Source organism: Heptranchias perlo, chromosome 8 (genome assembly GCF_035084215.1).
Source record: "Heptranchias perlo isolate sHepPer1 chromosome 8, sHepPer1.hap1, whole genome shotgun sequence".
NCBI lineage: Eukaryota > Metazoa > Chordata > Chondrichthyes > Hexanchiformes > Hexanchidae > Heptranchias > Heptranchias perlo.
The window spans coordinates 39,799,799-39,822,630 of NC_090332.1; the positions used below are offsets into that span (position 1 = coordinate 39,799,799).

The window sequence follows — 22,832 nt, forward strand, 5'->3', positions numbered from 1 at the left end:
GGAGGCCCGGTATTGCCACAGGTAAGCAAGGATGGTCAAACAGTGCAGAAATTAGTCTACTTTCTGGAGGAAGTCAGCCAAAAGCAAAAAGGCTGTTTTGGGGCCACTGTGCAAATGCAGCAGATGAGTGGCAACTATGCTCTGGCTCATTCCACACTGATTTGTGCTACATTCTCATGAGCAAGTTTCGCCCAGTGGCCCAGTCAGGATGAAATCATAACTTGAAGAGCACCTAGAGCATATGGTTGCGTTCTCCAGTTGATCAGCTTTTTGGACTTTCTTCTTGGATTGAAAGTTCTCTGGGGCCTTTAGTAGGCCAATAACATAACCCACACCAGTTCTGGGCCTAAGGGGTGGCCTGTTGGACAGAATTTGAGGGGTAGCCTAGGAATGCCCCCAGACATATCTCCAAAGCTCACTGTGGCACAGGGGAGGGAAGAGAGGGGGTGTGGTGTAGGCAGAGCATTCGCCCGGCCTCCACACAGATTAGAATTTCAGATGACTACTAAATTGGGCAGAAGCCTGCTGGTTCAGGTTCCACCCAAAATTACTCCCCCGCCCCCCCAGGACAATATACTCCATTTGTGTCCTACCCCACCCCAGAAACTTTGGTCCCAATGCTTTTATTAAATGGTGTATTTAACTTTTTGCCTTCACCACACGGACTGCAGCGATTCAAGAATAGGGTACAGTAGCATAGTGGTTATGTTACTGGACTAGTAATCCAGAGGCCTGGACTAAAATCCATAGTCATGAGTTCAAATCCCGCCAGGGCAGCTGGCGAATTTAAATTCAATTAATTAAATAAAAATCTGGAATTAAAATACTAGTATAAGTAATGATGGCCATGAAACTACCGGATTGTTGTAAAAACCCATCTGGTTCACTAATGTCCTTTAGGGAAGGAAACCTGCCATCGTTACCCGGTCTGGCCTATATGTGACTCCAGACCCACAGCAATGTGGTTGATTCTTAATTGCCCTCTGAAATGGCCTAGCAAGCCACTCAGTCATAACAAGAATAAAACCGGATGGGACTACCTGGCATCGGATCACGAGGCACCGGACACGACAAAGGCAAACCAAGCCCCGTCGACCCTGCAAAGTCCTCCTCACTAACATCAGGGGACTTGTGCCAAAATTGGGAGAGCTGTCCCACAGACTAGTCAAGCAACAGCCTGACATAGTCATACTCACAGAATCATACCTTTCAGCCAACGTCCCAGACTCTTCCATCACCATCCCTGGGTATGTCCTGTCCCACCGGCAGGACAGACCCACCAGAGGTGGCGGTACAGTGATATACAGTCAGGAGGGAGTGGCCCTGGGAGTCCTCGACATTGACTCCGGACCCCTTGAAATCTCATGGCATCAGGTCAAACATGGGCAAGGAAACCTCCTGCTGATTACCACCTACCGTCCTCCCTCAGCTGATGAATCAGTCCTCCTCCATGTTGAGCACCACTTGGAGGAAGCACTGAGGGCACAAAATGTACTCTGGGTGGGGGACTTCAATGTCCAAGTCAATGTCCATCACCAAGAGTGGCTCGGTAGCACCACTACTGACCGAGCTGGCCGAGTCCTGAAGGATATAGCTGCTAGACTGGGCCTGCGGCAGGTGGTGAGCGAACCAACACGAGGGAAAAACTTACTTGACCTCGTCCTCACCAATCTAACTGTCGCAAATGCATCTGTCCATGACAGTATTGGTAGGAGTGACCACCGCAAAGTCCTCGTGGAGATGAAGTCCCGTCTTCGCACTGAGGACACCATCCAACGTGTTGTGCGGCACTACCACCGTGCTAAATGGGATAGATTCAGAACAGATCTAGCAGCTCAAAACTGGGCATCCATGAGGTGCTGTGGGCCATCAGCAGCAGCAGAATTGTATTCCAGCACAATCTGTAACCTCATGGCCTGGCATATTCCTCACTCTACCATTACCAACAAGCCAGGGGATCAACCCTGGTTCAATGAGGAGTGTAGAAGAGCATGCCAGGAGCAGCACCAGGCGTACCTGAAAATGAGGTGCCAACCTGGTGAAGCTACAACTCAGGACTACATGCATGCTAAACAGCGGAAGCAACATGCTATAGACAGAGCTAAGCGATTCCACAACCAACGGATCAGATCAAAGCTCTGCAGTCCTGCCACATCCAGTCGTGAATGGTGGTGGGCAATTAAACAACTAACGAGAGGAGGAGGCTCTGCAAACATCCCCATCCTCAATGATGGCGGAGTCCAGCACGTGAGTGCAAAAGACAAGGCTGAAGCGTTTGCAACCATCTTCAGCCAGAAGTGCCAAGTGGATGATCCATCTCGGCCTCCTCCCGATATCCCCACCATCACAGAAGCCAGTCTTCGGCCAATTCGATTCACTCCACGTGATATCAAGAAACGGCTGAGTGCACTGGATACAGCAAAGGCTATGGGCCCCGACAACATCCCAGCTGTAGTGCTGAAGACTTGTGCTCCAGAACTAGCTGCGCCTCGAGCCAAGCTGTTCCAGTACAGCTACAACACTGGCATCTACCCGACAATGTGGAAAATTGCCCAGGTATGTCCTGTCCACAAAAAGCAGGACAAATCCAATCCGGCCAATTACCGCCCACATCAGTCTACTCTCAATCATCAGCAAAGTGATGGAAGGTGTCATCGACAGTGCTATCAAGCGGCACTTACTCACCAATAACCTGCTCACGGATGCTCAGTTTGGGTTCCACCAGGACCACTCGGCTCCAGACCTCATTACAGCATTGGTCCAAACATGGACAAAAGAGCTGAATTCCAGAGGTGAGGTGAGAGTGACTGCCCTTGACATCAAGGCAGCATTTGACCGAGTGTGGCACCAAGGAGCCCTAGTAAAATTGAAGTCAATGGGAATCAGGGGGAAAACTCTCCAGTGGCTGGAGTCATACCTAGCACAAAGGAAGATGGTAGTGGTTGTTGGAGGCCAATCATCTCCGCCCCAGGACATTGCTGCAGAAGTTCCTCAGGGCAGTGTCCTTGGCCCAACCATCTTCAGCTGCTTCATCAATGACCTTCCCTCCATCATAAGGTCAGAAATGGGGATGTTCGCTGATGACTGCACAGTGTTCAGTTCCATTCGCAACCCCTCAAATAATGAAGCAGTCCGAGCCCGCATGCAGCAAGACCTGGACAACATCCAGGCTTGGGCTCATAAGTGGCAAGTAACATTCGCGCCAGACAAGTGCCAGGCAATGACCATCTCCAACAAGAGAGAGTCTAACCACCTCCCCCTGACATTCAACGGCATTACCATCACCGAATCCCCCACCATCAACACCCTGGGGGTCACCATTGACCAGAAACTTAACTGGACCAGCCATATAAATACTGTGGCTACGAGAGCAGGTCAGAGGCTGGGTATTCTGCGGCGAGTGACTCACCTCCTGACTCCTCAAAGCCTTTCCACCATCTACAAGGCACAAGTCAGGAGTGTGATGGAATACTCTCCACTTGCCTGGATGAGTGCAGCTCCAACAACACTCAAGAAGCTCGACACCATCCAAGATAAAGCAGCCCGCTTGATTGGCACCCCATCCACCACACTAAACATTCACTCCCTTCACCACCGGCACACTGTGGCTGCAGTGTGTACCATCCACAGGATGCACTGCAGCAACTCGCCAAGGCTTCTTCGACAGCACCTCCCAAACCCACGACCTCTGCCACCTAGAAGGACAAGAACAGCAGGCACATGGGAACAACACCACCTGCACGTTCCCCTCCAAGTCACACACCATCCCGACTTGGAAATATATCGCCGTTCCTTCATTGTTGCTGGGTCAAAATCCTGGAACTCCCTTCCTAACAGCACTGTGGGAGAACCGTCACCACACGAACTGCAGCGGTTCAAGAAGGCAGCTCACCACCACCTTCTCAAGGGCAATTAGGGATGGGCAATAAATGCTGGCCTTGCCAGCGACGCCCACATCCCGTGAACGAATAAAAAAAGGCGGCGGCTCACCACCACCTTCTCAAGGGTAGCTTGGGATGGGCAATAAATGCTGGCCTTGTCAGCGACGCCCACATCCCATGAACGAATGAAAATGAACGATATGACCTTTTTCCTCACATAATCTAGCAAGAACCTTTCGATGATAGTTCAGTGCAGCAATTCTCAGAAAATATTAACTGCAGCTGGAGCTCATTTGCATTCATTGCAGTGGTATTCTCAGTTTGATTTCTTAAAGATAACTCAGGGATGACAAACCAAAACAAACTGCTGTTGGTCATTTTTAAGATTTCTACCAGATCTGACAATCTTATTCCAATTACTGGAATTATTTTTTCTTTTGAAAATTCATAGGAAGAGAGTATCCTTAGCATCTAAGATTGATTAGTATTTACATCGATTTCTGCTCCATTTAAAGCACGGCACAAGGGAATTCAGTACAACATCAAACCTATTTTTTCAGCCTCTTTGCTGATTCTTTACCACATTAATTTCAATTTCTGCTGAATATAAGCTGAATGCATTATGAAGATCCATTGAACTAACATATCCCACAAGTGGTGCTGACCATAACTCACTCCCAACTATGTTGCTCATGAGTTACCAGCATCAGTAAGCAACTTATCGAAATAGATTACTATTCATGATGCAGGCGGAGGAGTTGGTACTGACTTGACTCAGTTAGGTTAATATGATCTTTGGTCTGCACAGGGCACAAAGCAGGGTAACTGGTCATTACTTTTGTTAAAGTGTAACAGTTAACACTCCCCCCACCCCAAACACTTATGTCTTGTGTCACAACAAAAAGGCAGCTTCCATAATCAGACTAAATCTGTTATGAACCAAAAGTTGTGTCCTTATACATGCCATTTTTGGCTAGCATGCCCAAGTTTAACAGTTAATCCATAGTAATGGTACATCATTTAGTGGAAAATACATGGAGCACCTACCACATTTTCCCAAAAAGTGGAAAGAATTTGACTAATAGTTTTGGCCTGTATGCTGACAGAACCATGCATAACAGAAGTTAAATGATACAGCAAGATAGTGAATCAGTACAATAATTAAAAGCAATAAAATTAGAATGAATATATAAAAGGACTCAATAGTTACTTGATATAAAGCATTTCCTGTTCTAATGACTAAAAACATTTCTAATTTTCCCCTTTATTCTTCTAGTGATTATCCTGGTTATAATTCACCAAACCAGTGGAAACAATTATTCACTATTTATCCTCTCAATTGTTCATAATTTTGAAAATCTCTATTAGATGCCTCTTAATCTAATCTGTTGCAGTAAATTTTTCAAGCCTTTCTTCATAACTATAACCTTTCATTCCAGTTTCATTCTAGTGAATCTTTGCTGTACCCTTTCCATGGCTTTAATATCCTTCCTATAATGCAGTACTCCAGCTGTGGCCTAATCAATGTCTTATATGCATTCAATTCCCAATGTGGAAAACCCAGAATCATATTTGCCTTTTTTTTTAAATGGCTTTTACCACCTGTACTCCCACATTTAAAGATCTATGCAGCTACATTCTCTTTCCTCCTCCAATCATTTAAAAATTTTACCATATAGGATATACTTCCTTTCATTGACCTGGTTCTGTAGGCAATTTGCCTCCTGATCGTCGTTTTGGAATTTGATAAAGAAAGCCAATTTCCATTTCAATTTGTTATTTCAAAACTTTTATGAAATAAAATATAGAAATCCTATTTTGTCACATATGCCTTTCCACAGTTTGCCAAGCTTTAAAGTCAGATCAACAAACATGGTTACTAAATATTTTTAACAATCCTGCCAGGAACTAAGAGCAATTAACTAGTCAATGCAGAATCAAAAAAACAGTACAGTACTGCATAAGAGCTCGACAAATTGCAATGCAACTGATACCAACAAGAGAAATAAAATTTAACAGATGGCATGGGAGTCTTTACTGAATAGAGAACAGGAAAAGGGCAGATCGCGTGATGGACAATACAATGTGCCCTTAGTGGGATAGGTGACCTGTACACAATCCCATATTCATGCCAGCATTATTTTTGTCCTCAACAAAAAGTTTCAAACAATGTCTTGCTTTAAGGTCAATCTCACAAATGTTTAGGCACATTTCACCACAAAGTGATGAGCCAGAAAACTGTGCATGTGATTTCCCTGCATTGTGAACTCCATTTCAATTCTCTGGCTGTGAGGAGTCATTGAGTCCAATCACAACCCCATAGGGAAGAGAAGAAAGCAAGCAGCCAGGTCAAACTCACATACCTTCCAGCAGCCACCTATAGTCATAATGTTAGAAAGCCAGAAGCAAGCCTCCAGCCCATTCTTTTCACAGAGAAGGTGTGTGACACAGGACACAAGAGGAAACACCGCTGGATCTAGTAATGGCAAATGAACCAGAACAGATCAGAAAAGCAAGCGTAGGGAAACATCTAGGCAATAGCAATCACAACATGATAAGGTTTAAGATAAAGATTGAGAAGGACATAAGAATAAAACCAAGTAATAAACTGGGAAAAAAGCTAATTTTCAGGGATGAGAATGGAACTGGGAAAAATTACTAATAAACAAAGAAATAGAACAGCTGTGGGAAACATTTAAAAAGGTGATCAAGAGTCCAGGAGAAAAATATCCCTCTAAAAAATCAAGAGCAAACTAGCCAGTAATGATACGCCACGGATGAATAAAGAAATAAGGGCAAAATTGAAACTAAAGAAAAAGGCATATACTAAGTACATAGACAACAAAGAAGAGAATGACAAAAGGGAATACGAAAAGGTTAGGAAAGAAGTTTGAAAAAAAATTGGGAAGATGAAGAGAAACTATGAAATTAAATAATCAAGGAATATAAAAAAATAGTACATACACATGAATAACACAAGAAACAGCAGGATAGGGATAGGACCTCTAAGGGATACAGATGATAAACTCATAGGTAATGACTGCAAAATGGCAGAAATATTAAATAATTACTTTGCCTCAGTATTTACCAGGGAGACTAACATGCTGGGCATGACATTAGATCAAAAAAGAGACATTTAAGATAGAAAGGGGGGAGATAACTGATAAACTAATCAAAATTAGAGGGATAAAACCCCTGGTCCGGATGGATTTCATCCGTGCATATTAAAAGAAGTTAGGGAAGAGATAGCAGAGGCACTATTACATATATATAAAAATTCATTAGAAAAGGGAATATTGGCAGAGGACTGGCAGACAGCTAACGCGATTCCTACATTGAAAAAAGGAGATAGAACCAGTCCAGGGATCTATAGACCAGCTAGCTTAACATCGGTGGTAGGAAAGATAATGGAATCCTTACTCAAAGATGTAATAGAGAAACATCTGGAAACCAAAAATATAATAAAGAATAGTCAGCACGGATTTCAAAAGGGAAAATCATGCTTCACCAACCTTATTGAATTCTTTGAAGAAATAACAGAAAGGGTAGACAAGGGTAATGCAGCAGATGTAATATATTTGGATTTTCAAAAGGCCTTCGATAAGGTACTGCATATGAGACTCATGGCTAAGGTCAGAGCATGTGGAGTCAGAGGACAAGAAGCAGAATGGATAGCAAGCTGGCTACAAAACAGAAGGAGTTAAAAGTAGTTACTCAGGCTGGCAAAAGGTGGGAAGTGGTATTCCACAAGGATCGGTGCTGGGACCACTGTTATTCACCATTTACATAAACGTTTTGGACTCAGGAATCGGAAGTACAATTTCAAAATTTGCGGACGACACCAAATTAGGGGGACTGCGACAAAATACAGGAGAATGTATACAACTTGCAGAATGGGCATGTAATTGGCAAATGAATTTCAACATAGATAAGTGTGAGGTATTACATTTTGGTAGGAAGAATAAGAGAGCCACATACTGCTTGGATAATAAGAGTCTAAATGGCAGAGGGATCTGGGAATACAGATATACAAATTACTAAAAGCGGCAACGCAGGTTAAAAAGGCCATTAAAAAAAGCAAACCGTGCACTGGGGTCATTTCTAGTGGGATAGAATTGAAAAGCAGAGAAGCTATGTTAAACTTATATAGAATCTTCGTTAGACCACACTTTGAGTACTGTGCAGAGTTCTGGTCTCCATATTATAAAAAGGGTCTAGAGGTTATACCTATAAGAGAAGATTGAGCAAGCGGCGGTTCTGTTCTCTAGAAAAGAGAAGACTGAGGGGTGACGTGACAGAGGTCTTTAAGATTATGAAAGGGTTTGATAGGGTAGATGTAGAGAAGGTGACCCGAAGGAGCCATAAATAGGAGATAGTCACTAATGAATCCAATAGGGAATGCAGGAGAAACTTCTTTACCCAAAGAGTGGTTAGAATGTGGAACTCGCAATCAAAAGGAATAGTTGAGGTGACTAGCAGAGATGTATTTAAGGGGAACCTAGATAAACACACGAGGGAGAAAGTAATAGAAGGGTATATTGATAGGGTTAGATGAAGGAGGGAGGAGGCTCATGGCTCACCGGCATAGACCTGTTGGGCCGAATGGCCTGTTTCTGTGCTATACATTCAATGTAAAAGTTACTGCCCTGGAAGCACTTAGTATTACTCATTTCTCTGTTACTGAGCTTTTCTTTGCTTCAAGCTTTTACTCTTCATGGACACTTTCTTCATTTTCAAGTCTCTTTTTCCAGGTTTTCTCGTAACTTCCTTTTTTCTTTCTGGTCCCAACCGACCTTTTGACTAGGTGTTGCCAGTGCGGGGATTTAGCACTGTTGCCTCTTCAGTGAGAGAAACCAAAGGCATACTAATAAAAGAAAGAGCATCCCGGCTTCCACATCTGGAGCAAAAGGGGACGATTTAAAGCTATAGGTCTTTATGTTACTATTCTTCTACTTATCAAGTGAAGGATAAAGCACTAGAAATTGAACACTTCCATTTTGACACCAAGCACTCCCAGATCAGAATTAGCATTCAGATAGAGCAAATTCTCTATTCTGCTCAACAGCATACCTGAATTTCAATCTCAAAAGGGCACTGCTTACTAACACACTAAAGTGTATTTTTCCATTGCCCTTATACCCTTAACTGAGGGTGCATATTTACAAGCTCAAATTACAAGCTCAGAGGATTCATAAAGAATCATAGAATGGTTACAGCATAGAAGGAGGCCATTTGGTCCATCAAGTCCATGCCAGCTCTTTGTAAGAGCAATCCAGTTAGTCCCATTCCCTTGCTCTTTTCCCGTAGCCCTGCAAATCTTTTCCTTGCAAATTTGTTCCTTTCAAGTATTTATCCAATTCCTTTTTGAATGCCACGATTGAATCTGCTTCCACCATCCTTTCAGGCAGCGCATTCCAGATCATAACTACTCGCTGCATAAAAAAGTTTTCCCTCGTGTCACCTTTGGTTCTTTTGCCAATCACCTGAAATGTGTCCTCTGGTTCTCGACCCTTCCACCAATGGGAACAGTTTCTCTATTTACTTTATCTAAACCCTTCATGATTTTGAACACTATCAAATTTCCTCTTAACCTTCTCTGCTCTAAGGAGAACACCAGCTTCTCCAGTCTATGTAACTGAAGTCCCTCATTCCTGGAACCATTCTAGTAAATCTTTCCTGCACCCTCTCTAAGGCTGTCACATCCTTCCTAAAGCGTGCTGCCCAGAATTGGACACAATACTCCAGTTGTGGCCGAACCAGTGTTTGATAAAGGTTCAACATAACTTCCTTGCTTATGTACTCTATGCCTCTATTTATGAAGTCCAGGATCCTGTATGCTTTTTTAACTGCTTTCTCAACCTGTCCTGCCACCTTCAAAGATTTGTGCACAAACACCCCCAGATCTCTTTGTTCCTGCACCCCCTTTAGAATTGTACTATTTAGTGTATATTGCCTCTCCTCATTCTTCCTGCCAAAATGGATCACTTCATACTTCTCTGCATTAAATTTAATCTGCCATGTGTCCACCCATTTCACCACTATCACTATCCTCCTCACTGTTCACTACACGTCCACGTTTTGTGTCGTCTGCAAATTTTGAAACGGTGCCCTGTACACCCAAGTCCAAGTCATTAATATATATCAAAAAAAGCAGCGGTCCTAGTACCGACCCCTGGGGAACACCACTGTATACCTACCTCCAGTCCGAAAAACAACCAACCATTCACCACTACTCTCAGTTTCCTATCATTTAGCCAATTTCGTATCCATGCTGCCATTGCCCCTTTTATTCCATGGGCTTCAATTTTGCTGACAAGCCTATTATGTGGCACTTCATCAAACACCTTTCGAAAGTCCATATACACATCATCAACCACATTGCCCTCATCAACCCTCTCTGTTACCTCATCAAAAAACTCAAGTTTTGGATCGGCACGGACTCGATAGGCCAAATGGCCTCCATCCGTGCTGTAACCTTTCTATGATTCTATAAGTTAGTTAAACATGATTTGCCTTTAACAAATCCGTGCTAGCTTTCCTTTATTAATCCACACTTGTCCAAGTGACTATTAATTTTGTCCCGGATTATCATTTCTAAAAGCTTCCCCACCACAGAAGTTAAACTGACTGACCTGTACTTGCCGGGTTTATCTTTACACCATTTTTTGAACAAGAGTGTAACATTTGCAATTCTCCAGTCCTCTGGCACCATCCCAATATCCAAGGAGGATTGGAAGATTATGGCCAGCACCTCTGCAATTTTCACCCTTACTTCCCTCAGCAACCTAGGATGCACCCCATCCAGACTGGGTGACCTATCTACTTTAAGTACAGCCAGCCTCTCTAGTACCTCCTCTATCAATTTTTAGCCCATCCAGTAAAATACCTCCTCTTTTACTGTGACTTTGGCAGCATCTTTTTCCTTGGTGAAGACAGATACAAAATACTCATTTGGTATCTCAGCCATGCCCTCTGCCTCCATGCATAGATCTCCTTTTCAGTCCCTAATCGACCCCACGCCTCCTCTTACTACCCATTTACTATTTATATGCCTAAAGACGACTTTTGGATTCCCTTTTATGTTAGCTGCCAGTCTATTCTCATTCTATCTCTTTGCCCCTCTTATTTCCTCTTTCACTTCTCCTCTATTTTCTATATTCAGCCTGGTTCTCACTTGTATTATCAACCTGACATCTGTCGTTTCCCCCCCTTTCTCTGCTTCATCTTACTCTATGTATTTCGTCATCCAGGGAGCTCTGGCTTTGGTTGCCCTACCTTTCGCCCCTCATGGGAATGTACCTAGACAGTACCCGAACCATCTCCTCTTTAAAGGCCACCCATTGTTTGATTACAGTTTTGCCTGCCAATCTTTGATTCCATTTTACCCAGGCCAGATCTGTTCTCAACCCACTGAAATTGGCCCTCCTCCAATTAAGTATTTTTACTCTAGAATGCTCCTTGTCCTTTTCCACAACTAATCTAAACCTTATGATACTAGGATCACTGTTGTCTAAAATGTTCCCCCACTGACACTTGCTCCACTTCATTCCCCAGAACTAGATCCAGCAATGCCTCCTTCCTCGTTTGGCCGGAAACATACTGATCAAGAAAGTTCTCCTGAACATACTTCAGAAATTCTTCCCCCTCTCTGCCCTTTACACTATTACTATCCCAGTCTATATTAGGATAATTGAAGTCCCCCATTATCACTACTCTATAGTTCTTGCAGCTCTCTGTAATTTCTCTGCAAATTTGCTCCTCTATATCCTTCCCACTAGTGGGTGGCCTATAGAATACACCCAGTAATGTAATGGCGCCTCTATTGTTTCTTAACTCTAACCAAATAGATTTTGTCCTTGACCCTTCAAGAATATCTTCTCTCCAGCACTGCAATATTCTCTTTAAATCAATACTGCCACACCCCTCCTTTTCCTTCCCTATTTTTCCTGAACACCTTGTATCCAAGAATATTTAATACCCAATCCTGCCCTTTTTTGAGCCACTACATCATATTCCCATGTGGCTAATTGCACCTGCAGCTCACCAACCCTATTTACCACACTTTGTGCGTTTACAGAAATGCATTCTAAACTTATCTTAGACCTTCTCGTCGTCCCTCAGTCTGATCCCACCTAATACTGTACTATTTCTTACTCAACTGCTATCTGTCTCTCTCAATCCTTTGTGCACCTTGTTTTTCCTTTCTAATGATAGCACTTTATCAAGAGGAAACTTCTCCAAGCACTTGAAACAATGAATGATTTTGAGTACAGTGATTGTTTTATGTGGGCAAACAAATAGTCACTGCACTTAAAGTACATTTAGAACAGTCACTGCATTCTAGTGAGGTTCTTACAGCTGGCAGATAATACTTTCACTTCAGCAACCTTGGCTACATGCAAACTCTGATCAGAGATGGAACACCATGTTAACCTAATGTGCTACTCAATTTCCAAGGAATGGAGCTATTTTTAATTAGCACTGGAATTACATATTTGCAAAGACTGAGATACTATAATCTCAGAACGGGTCAGCAATCCAAACAGTTGAATTGCGATGTTATCCTGATTTTAAAATAACCCATTTCAAAATCACCAGCATTTATTACTTTCATCTAATGCAATATCATAAAATTCTGAACAATTACCATGTTGTAGAAGGACTCTTAGACTTTCCAGTTTTCCATACTGAGCAGCAAGAAACAATGGTGTAATTCCATAGTCATCCCTGGCTTCTTTATCAGCCCCTTTCTCAAGTAAGAGCATCAATATTTCTAAGTGTTCCTGCAAAACATTATAATGCAAAGGTTTGAGACATGATTCTTCTAAAGTTAACTATGGTTATGACCTGCTCAATATAATGTGAAAACTGGTTCAACAACTCAGAGGCCCATTCAGTTATGTTAGTGGGCAATTATGATGTCCATATAACCAGGTAGGGATTGCTAAATTTGTCAGGTCAATGACAGTAGAGGAAAGGTTTGCTCAGCTGCTGAAGTTCAAAGGAAATAATTAACTACTTTGCAAAGTAACGATATGCACATGTACCACAATAATTACGCCTGGTTTAATTAATTATAGGAAAAACAGGCACGAATACTGGGATCGATACCCTGATATGAATATTCATCAAGGGCACCAGTCAAATTCCTGACCCCTTTACGCAACTCCTCAAGGAACCATCTTAGGTTTATCACCCAATCTATGCCTAGGAATTAATGACACCTAAATTTGGCTCACCAAAGTTCTTATTAACCAGTTAAGATTATATCAGCATTTACACAATCAACTTCCCATCAGCATCGCACAAGCTACTGAGTGAATGAAGTAACCTTTTCTTATAAAGTTAGCAAAGAACTCGTCTGACAACAATATCATGAACTAACAATTGTTTATTAACCTTAAAGTCAGTTAGCAGCACTTAAACACTGAGTACACAAATAACTAGTAGATAGGGTTAACTAACAAAATTAATAAGAGGTTACAAAGGCAGTTCAGTTATGTCACAATAATCAGTATTAACTGCTTGATTATAAATTTACAGTTGATACCAATGTCTGAGATTGATATAAATTGGTGAGATTAATTTAGGATTCAGATTGTTGACAAGTTAACAGCATTAGATAGCCATTCTATTGATTAGATTAAAGCATATATGCTTGTAGTTAGCAATAAGTTTCCAGAACTTATATGGCCTCATATGAGTTGGCATGAATGAACTAGGTGCCTCGCCTTCCTCTAGGAGGATAGTGTCATCCTTCTGAGAGATCAGTGATGCATCTCCTTCTGTAGATCTGTTCCAACTGGATCCTCTGCTCCTGGGTAAATTCTGGTAGCTGTATCTGAACTAGTTGGTTTAAATTTCACTTTCCTTCATCGGAAAGAAAATTGGGTCAAAAACAGAGAAGCAAGTTATGGGAGGACGTCTAAGTGAGTTCCGAGGACCACCTGTCTGAATGCTAAATCAAATGGTGGAACAACCATGAGTGCTTGCAGTACAGTGACTGCATGTCACAACTAAAGCCAATAAGTATATTCTCTACTGCAAGAAACTTACGGTCACACATTTGAAAAGATGTGAATGGCAGATAAATTAAGAACCAAAAGTAAGGAGACATTGCTAACCAACTTTGCAAAAAAAATTGCATAAACTTTTGCCACTTTATGTTATATATGCCTTATTAGTGGATCCACTTCATGAACTAGCCATTTATTTCTTGACCACCTCAGGGTGCAGCTCCAACTTGCAAGAGTGAATCATGATTTAGTGACAAATTCTCTGTTGTTGTGTACTCTAGCTAGTTATTAAACCAAAAGTATCACCTCATAATCCAGGCGTTAGTGAGCCAGTTGGACCACATGCTGACAGAGGTACTATGAGTAACACCCTCTCAATTTGGTGACGTAGCAGATTACTGTATTATTGTCCAATCATACACATACCAATTTACCCCACACTAGGATTTACATCTTTTAGAATCAATTTTACTCACCCCACCACCCCCAACCATACATTCCAGCAGTTGACGTCAGGTAATTGTTCTTTCATCCATTTGCCGCAAACAAATTCCCCGTTAAGTGGACAGGAACATATCTATTGTCAATCCTTATTGGATGAAGACGATGTGTCCCCACTTCTGACCTCATGATGGAGGATGAGTCATTTATGAAGCAGCTGAAGATAGTGGGGCCTACGACGCAGCCCTGAGGAGTCCCAATGTCCTGGGACAGACGATTGGCTTCCAACAACTACAATCATCTTCCTCTGTGCCAGGTATGACTCCAGCCACTGGAGAGTTTTCTCCCTGATCCCCATTGACTTTAGCTTCACTAGGGCCCCTTGGTGTCACACTCGGTCAAATGTTGTCTTGATGTCAATGGCAGTCACTCTCACCTCACCTCTGGAATTGAGCTCCTTTGTCCATATTTGGACCAAGGTTGTAATGAGGTCTGGAATCCAAGTTCCGTATCAGTGATTAAGTGCCGCTTGATATGCTGCTGACAACCCCTTCCATCATTTTGCTGATAATTGAAAGCAGGCGCATAGGGTGGTAATTGGCCAGGTTGGAGTTATCCTATTCTTTGTAAATAGGATACAGCTGGGAAATTTTCCACATTATCGGGTAGATGCCAGTGTTGTAGCTGTATTGCAACAGCTGGGGCCGTGGTTAGTTCTGGAGCAAAGGTCTTCAGCACTACAACTGGGATGTTGTCGGGACCTGTAGCCTTTGCTACGTCCAGTGCACTCAGCTGTTTCTTGATATCACATGGAGTGAATCAAATTGGCTGAAGACTGGCATCTGTGAAGGTTGGGACCTTAGGAGGAGGCTGAGAAGGATCATCCACTTGGCCCTTCTGGCTGAAGATGGATGCAAATGTTTCAGCCGTGTCTTTTGCACTCACATGATGGTCTCTCCTGCTCCTCCTGGCCCACAAGGAAACCATTTAAAAATAAATTATTTACTTTTTCAGCCCTTTTCTGGGCTAGCTGCTCCTGGTGAGGCTGGCTCCGGGTGCCAAACATGGCTGTCCAGCGTTTAAATATAGTCGGGGTCTAAATGAGGTCATCAGACCCCGACTTTTGAATTTCAATGAGGCACTTGCCTGCCTGGTATGAGGGTCTCACTGGCTGGCCAGAACATGCCTGTTAAAATGGCACGCAATGAAAGGCTAGCGAGGAATGGGTGTGTAGGACACTGCAAGACACCCTACGAATGATAAAGACAACCTGACATATGCAGAAAGGTAATAGACAATGACTTAAAATCTGAACAAACAGCAAAATACTACAGATCTTGGAAACCTTAAACAAAAACAGAGAAAATTGGAAATACTCAGCAACATAATCTAAAGTTACTCAGCAAGACTATATAACTTTAGCCAATACATGGGTCTTAATATTCTCCACCCCACCTACCCTCCAAACTACCTGAATGGACCTCAACCCACTGGTATTTGCAGCTTCAAGTCATTTAAATCGGCCCAATGTGCCCCGGGTGCAGGTCCTTGTCAGCTTAATTCAGTGGTATTACTCTCACCTCAGACAGCAAGTCATGAGTTCATGCCCCAGTTCAGGATTTGAGGATATAATCTAGATTGACATTTTAATGCAGTACAAAGGAAGTGTTGCATTGTTGGAACAGCCTACTTCTGGATGACACATCAAACCAAGACAACAATAACATGCATTTATATAGGGCTTTAATTTAGTAAAAAGTCCCAAGGTGCTTCATAGGAACGTTATCAAACAAAATATGACACCCAAGTCACATAAGGAGATATTAGGACAGGTGAAAAGGTAGGTTTTAAGGAGCATCTTAAAAGGAGAGAAAGGTAGAGAGGCGAAGGGGTTTAGGGAGGGAATTCCCGAGCTTAGAGCCTAGACAGCTGAAGGCACGGTCGCCAACGGTGTAGCGATTAAAATCGGGGATGCGCAAGAGGCCAGAATTAGAGGAGCGCAGAGATCTCGGAGAGTTGCAGGGCTGGAGGAAGTTACAGAGATAGGGAGGGACAAGGTCATGGAGGATTTGAAAACAAGGATGAGAATTTTTAAAATTGAGGCGCCCCCAGACCAGGACCCAATGTAGGTCAGCGAACACAGAGGTGATGGGCGAATGGGACTTGGTACGAGTTAGGATACGGGCAGCAGAGTTTTGGATGAGCTCAATTTATGGAGGGTGACCAGGAGAGGCCAGCCAGGAGAGATTTGGAATAGTCACGTCTAGAGGTAACAACGGTAGGGACAAGAGTTTCAGCAGCAGATGAACTGACGCAGGGGCTGAGGCAGGCGATGTTATGGAGGTGGAACTAGGCAATCTTGGTGGTGGAGCGGATCTGTGGTCGGAAGCTCATCTCAGGGTCAAATAGGACGCCAAGGTTCCGAATGGTCTGGTTCAGCCCCAGACAGTGGCCAGGGAGAGGGATGGGGGTCGGTGGCTAGAGAACGGAGTTTGGGGCGGGGACCGAAGACAACAGCTTCATTCTTCCCAATATTTAGTTGGAGGAAATTTTTGCTCATCCAGTACTGGATATCGGACAAGCTGTGTGACAAATTAAAGATAGTGGAGAGGTCGAGGGTAGTGGTCGTGAGGTAGGGTGTCGTCAGCATACATGTGGAACCTGACGTGTTTTCAGATGATGTCGCGAGGGACAGTATGTAGATTAGAAATAGGAGGAGGCCAAGAATAGATCCTTGGATGACTACAGGCGTAACAGTGCAGGAGCGGGAAGAGAAGCCATTGCAGGTGATTCTCTGGCTATGGCTGGCTGGATAAGAGTGGAACCAGGTGAGCACACTCCCACCCAGCTGAATGACGGAGGAGAAGTGTTGGAGAAGGATAATGTGGTTAACCGTGTCAAAGGCTGCAGACAGGTCGAGAAGGATGAGGAGCGTTAGTTTACCATGGTCACAGTCACAAAGGATGTCATTTGTGACTTTGATATGGGCCATTTCAGTACTGTGGCAAGGGCGGAAACCTGATTGGAGGGATTGAAATATGGAGTTGCGGGAAAGATGGGCACGGATTTGGGAGGCAACAACACGTTCAAGGACTTGAGAAGAAAGGGAGGTTGGAGATGGGGTGGTAGTTTGCAAGGACAGAGGGGTCAAGGATAGGTTTTTTTGAGGAGTGGGGTGATGACTTTGTCTATCTGCTGAGGTGAGCATAAAAGATCCTGTAGCACTATTCAAAGAACAACAGAGGAATTCTCCCTCAACCAACACCAACAAAACAGATTATTTGGTCAATTATCTCATCGCAGGACCTTGCTGTACACAGCTGTGAAGCACTTTGGGACATACGAAGGATGTGAAAGCTGCTTTATAAGTGCGAGTTCTTTCTTTCTTTGCACCTATAAGCAGGGGGCATAAAACTAGCCACTGCTGCAGTCCTGAGGGCCCTGCAGCACCAGTAATAGCTTTCAGCTTTAAGGCTTTCTGGCTGCTGTCCAAAAACATCATTCCACTGGCCCAGTTGAAGGAAAGGACTTGCTTTCCAGGTGGCACCCAGGCTATGCTTGGATCCTCTGATTTGAGCAAGACTAAGAGAGAGAGGCCTTCCTTCCAAATGGGTGCCTAACTGGAATTCAGAGAGGAAAATAAGGCAGGAGGCATCGTAAGCCCTTCCTGTCTCATTAAATGCAGTATACACCTACTTCAAGCTCAGATGCTTTGTGTTGCCCCTCCCACTCCCCCAATCAGGGAATCACCAGGAAATCCTCAAGCAATGCCAAACACGTCTCCTCCTCCTTTGCACCTGGAATCTGTGTTCCGTAGGTGCAGATGAGAGGAAAATCTACCACACAAAGTTTGGCTCTGACTATACATTAGAAATCATACTTCAAATTTATAAACTACAAGACTTCTTTGCCAGCCTTGCCAGGGGCACCTACATCCCAGGCATGGAAAAAAATGAATACATTACTCTAGCATTCATGATGATGCTGCTAATATTGCTTTAAATCTTTCCTCCTCCCCTATGGAGATAGACAATGAATGTTACAGTACCTGATACGCAGCCTGGTGCACAACACTCCATAAACACGCAGAATGGGATCCATCAATCCTTGCTCCATATCGTAGTAATGCTCTTACAACAGCTATGTGGCCTTTCTCAGTAGCTTCAAATGTGGAAAGATGAGAACAATCAATCTTTCTCTTCCAACATATCGTAACATGGTATAGTAGTATTTAAGATTGCAGTCTTATCAATACATACAAGATAAAAAGATGCATTTTAAATACTGATTACACTATGTGAAGGGTTAACTGGAACCCTTAAAAATTATCCAGTTGAGATATCATTCTTGGTATTAAATAGTGATTTCGTATCCATAAACTAATCATAGTTCATTATGCCTCCTTCTGATTTTTTGAGCTGCTTCTTTTACAGCTGCAAATAAATTGTTTAAAGAATCTGCAATTTTTTTCCCAACTATATTCCAATTTAGTATTTAGAATAGATCTTGCAGTATTTTCAAGCTGCAACCCAATGTGGCATATCCTACTCATTCCTAGATGCTTATTATGTGCAGTCCTGGCAGGAGAGAGTCAAGGAGGGACAAGTGTGGAAAAGACAGAGAGAGAGATTGATTAAAAAACATGCTTGTCAGTTATCTAATGATGGACTAGTGACTATATGCCTGTGGGAGTGAGACATGCCCTGTTTAATGGGTGCCTTGCGCGCACTTGGGATCCCTAAGCCTTGGACTAAGGTAAGCTGTGATGTGTCCTTACTGGGAGAAAGTGTGCTGTTTACTCATATGGATTTCTCAGTGGCTTAGATTCCAATATGGTGAAGGGATATGATACAACAATGTCAGACACCCAGTTCACCAAACAAAAAAACCTGAAGAAAAAATTATTTGACAGTAAAATGCAAGTGCTGGGGCTTTAAATGACACAGGATGTGACCACATATAGTGCCACCAACTACAACATCATAACGTGTGTATGCATAGACTGTGTTTGCCTCAGACCTATCAAGTCCAGTCTTTACTCATACAGTGTATGTAGATGCTTAAACGAAGAATTTAATTTATGCACAAGCTGTAAAATCAAAGAAAATGAGGTGGCTTCTCCATCCAGAGTATGCTGAATATTTTCAAGTGTACAATTTTTATTCATCCCAGGACAATACGGAGTTAGAAGTTTATCAATCAAACCTTGGTCTGCAATGGACAAGTTGTCATCCCAGGTTTATCAGACTGACGGCGCCATGTAACACATATAATGGCACCAAGTCTCTATTTCATACAAGAAAGTAGTGTTTGAAGACTATCCTGGTCACACCTGTGATCAGGTTAATCTTCAGAGTTCTGAGCCTTGACTGGCTGTAAAAAAAAATAATCTGCAGCCAGCTCTCCAGCCAGTTAAAGGCCAAATTTTATGCTGCTCTCACCTCCAAAATTGACAGTGAGGCTGAAGAATCTCAAAAGAAATTGAAGTCCTTTAAAATTGAAGAAAATGCAAATTATAACAGATACAGAACTAATATAATCTATTAGAGATAAACTATAAATAATCAAAACAATTTTAAAAATAAAATAAAAGAATGGAAAGAGGAAGATGGCAAACAACATTTTACAATCTTTATTAAAAATTGTACTTTAAATGTTTTAGTTGTATATGATCAATATTATAGTAATACTACTGCTGACAACAGAGTGGCTTTATAACATAATAATGCTATTAATAGCTGTACCTGTGAGCTGACAACTAAAAAATACCAGAATTTCCCCGAACCTGGCCGGGGAAAAGGGTTAAACTCTTCACAAAATCTATGTTTTCAGTGCCTTACCTAAAAAAAGTGGTGTTACGTTTTCATTAGTGATGGCATTCGGATTTGCCCCAGCCTTTAGCAGATTCTGAACAATTTTTAAATGGCCACATTTGGCAGCAAGATGGAGTGCTGTTTCACCTTCAAAAGTCTTTAATTCTATGCATGGAGTGGACGAAGCTAGAGGGAAGTACAAATTAAAAATAAGCACTTCCAATGCAATTAAAGATACATTCTCTACAAATGCTTCCATAACTCACTCTAGCACTTCACTTCTCACTCTCTTGCTCTCCTCAATTTCTCGCTTTTCTTCCCTGAGACCCGGGCCCATCACTTCTATTTCTCTTCTCCCCCACTTTTTTCTCCTTTTTCTTGACCCCTCCTAGGCCCCCCTCTCCTGTTACTTCTCCCCTCCCAGGTACTCTGCCCCCCCAAATCTCTTCAGCATTCCTCAACTTTCCAACTCTCCTGCCGCCATCCCATGCTTGACTCGCTCTTGGATAAGCCTACAGCTTCCCTCTGTACCTCTCTTGGCATCCTCCGAAGGGCCTATTGAGGCACTCGTCACTGCCTGCTTACGAGCAGCAACCTCAACTGCCCTATCCTAATATCTCGACGACATTCTCGCCCAGCGCACCCACTGGGGACTAATCTTGCCAATCTCCTTCCTGTCCCATTCACCACTCCCAGCACTGACCCTGTGGACTCTACCAGATCAGCTTTCACCACCCCTGTCCCTCCAGAACAAGGCCCTTGCCATCCATGAGCTCATTGTGGATGATTGCAGCGACATCTTGGCCTTGACAGAAACTGGCTGACAGGTGATGACACCTTCCCCATTAATGAAGCCTCCCCTCCTAGCTATACCTTCCACCACTTGCCCCATCCAGACTGCTGCACTGGCGGTGTGGCCCTCATCACCAAATCACACCTTGGTTTATCCCCCTATTCCTCTAGCACCTTCTCCTCCTTTGAGCACCTTGTTCCACCCCTCTCACCTCCTTTAAAATCCTCATTCTCTACCACCCACTCAAGTACCATGCTATGTTTCTCACATATCTTTACTGCTTTCCTCCCTCAGCCTTTGCACAGATTGACTTCTCATCCTCAGTAATTTCAACCTCCATCCCAACTCAATTCAACCTGCCCTCCTATCGTCCCTTAGACTCTCCCACCCATACTCATGGCCACCCCCTCGACCTTGCCATCTCACGTGGCCTCTCTACTCCCATTGTGTCAATCACAGATAAGGCCATCTCTGATCACTTCCTTGTATCCCTCTGCACTCACATCCCCCTTCTCCCTCCCAACCCCACTTCCTTCTGTGTCCCTGGAAAAAACTCTCCCCAAGTCACTTACAACAGCACTTTCAAATTGCAAACTGTCTAGCCTTTGGCCCTCCATTCACCACCACATTTCCGCAGCTACCAATCTGCTCAATCACACCCTCACCTCCAACTCTGATGCCCTTGTCCCCGTCAAAATCATTACATTCTCTCTCACCCTGTTCATTCCCCCTGGTACGGCCCTCATCTTCGCTCCCTTAAGTTGCAGGCCTGAACGTTTACGGCGGACAACTGGTTTAGCCATTCATTGGCAGAGTGGAAGTACTACGGGAGCAGCCACAAGCATTTAAAGTAGAGCATGGCAGAGCAGCAGCAAAGAGTCGGTAGAGCAGGGAGCGGCCACAAGCAATTAAAGTAGAGCGTCAGCAGAGTACAGAAAGCAAACTCTGAGAAAATTTGCAAAGGTGACATCACAGGCGGCCGAGCGGAGCGGACAGCCCGGGAGAGGCGGCCGAGCGGAGCGGACAGCCCGGGAGAGGCGGCCGAGCGGAGCGGACAGCCCGGGAGAGGCGGCCGAGCGGAGCGGACAGCCCGGGAGAGGCGGCCGAGCGGAGCGGACAGCCCGGGAGAGGCGGCCGAGCGGAGCGGACAGCCCGGGAGAGGCGGCCGAGCGGAGCGGACAGCCCGGGAGAGGCGGCCGAGCGGAGCGGACAGCCCGGGAGAGGCGGCCGAGCGGAGCGGACAGCCCGGGAGAGGCGGCCGAGCGGAGCGGACAGCCCGGGAGAGGCGGCCGAGCGGAGCGGACAGCCCGGGAGAGGCGGCCGAGCGGAGCGGACAGCCCGGGAGAGGCGGCCGAGCGGAGCGGACAGCCCGGGAGAGGCGGCCGAGCGGAGCGGACAGCCCGGGAGAGGCGGCCGAGCGGAGCGGACAGCCCGGGAGAGGCGGCCGAGCGGAGCGGACAGCCCGGGAGAGGCGGCCGAGCGGAGCGGACAGCCCGGGAGAGGCGGCCGAGCGGAGCGGACAGCCCGGGAGAGGCGGCCGAGCGGAGCGGACAGCCCGGGAGAGGCGGCCGAGCGGAGCGGACAGCCCGGGAGAGGCGGCCGAGCGGAGCGGACAGCCCGGGAGAGGCGGCCGAGCGGAGCGGACAGCCCGGGAGAGGCGGCCGAGCGGAGCGGACAGCCCGGGAGAGGCGGCCGAGCGGAGCGGACAGCCCGGGAGAGGCGGCCGAGCGGAGCGGACAGCCCGGGAGAGGCGGCCGAGCGGAGCGGACAGCCCGGGAGAGGCGGCCGAGCGGAGCGGACAGCCCGGGAGAGGCGGCCGAGCGGAGCGGACAGCCCGGGAGAGGCGGCCGAGCGGAGCGGACAGCCCGGGAGAGGCGGCCGAGCGGAG

The 22,832-nt window shown here is 44.8% G+C and overlaps 1 protein-coding gene across 6 annotated transcripts in view; it reads right to left on the minus strand.

The window, feature by feature from the left end:
* The window catches only part of asb3 (ankyrin repeat and SOCS box containing 3), a 90,694-nt gene that overhangs the window by 48,043 nt on the left and 19,819 nt on the right, over positions 1 to 22,832 (minus strand). For all 6 annotated transcript variants that reach the window (XR_010963665.1, XM_067988983.1, XM_067988984.1 and 3 more), the window contains exons 3-5: positions 20,179 to 20,337; positions 18,387 to 18,499; positions 12,529 to 12,664 (exon numbers count right to left, since the gene is read on the minus strand). Coding sequence is in view for 5 of the 6 variants with exons in the window: in XM_067988983.1 (XP_067845084.1) it covers positions 12,529 to 12,664; positions 18,387 to 18,499; positions 20,179 to 20,337 (408 nt within the window). In the remaining variant the exon portion in view is untranslated. The remainder of the gene's footprint in view (positions 1 to 12,528; positions 12,665 to 18,386; positions 18,500 to 20,178; positions 20,338 to 22,832) is intronic.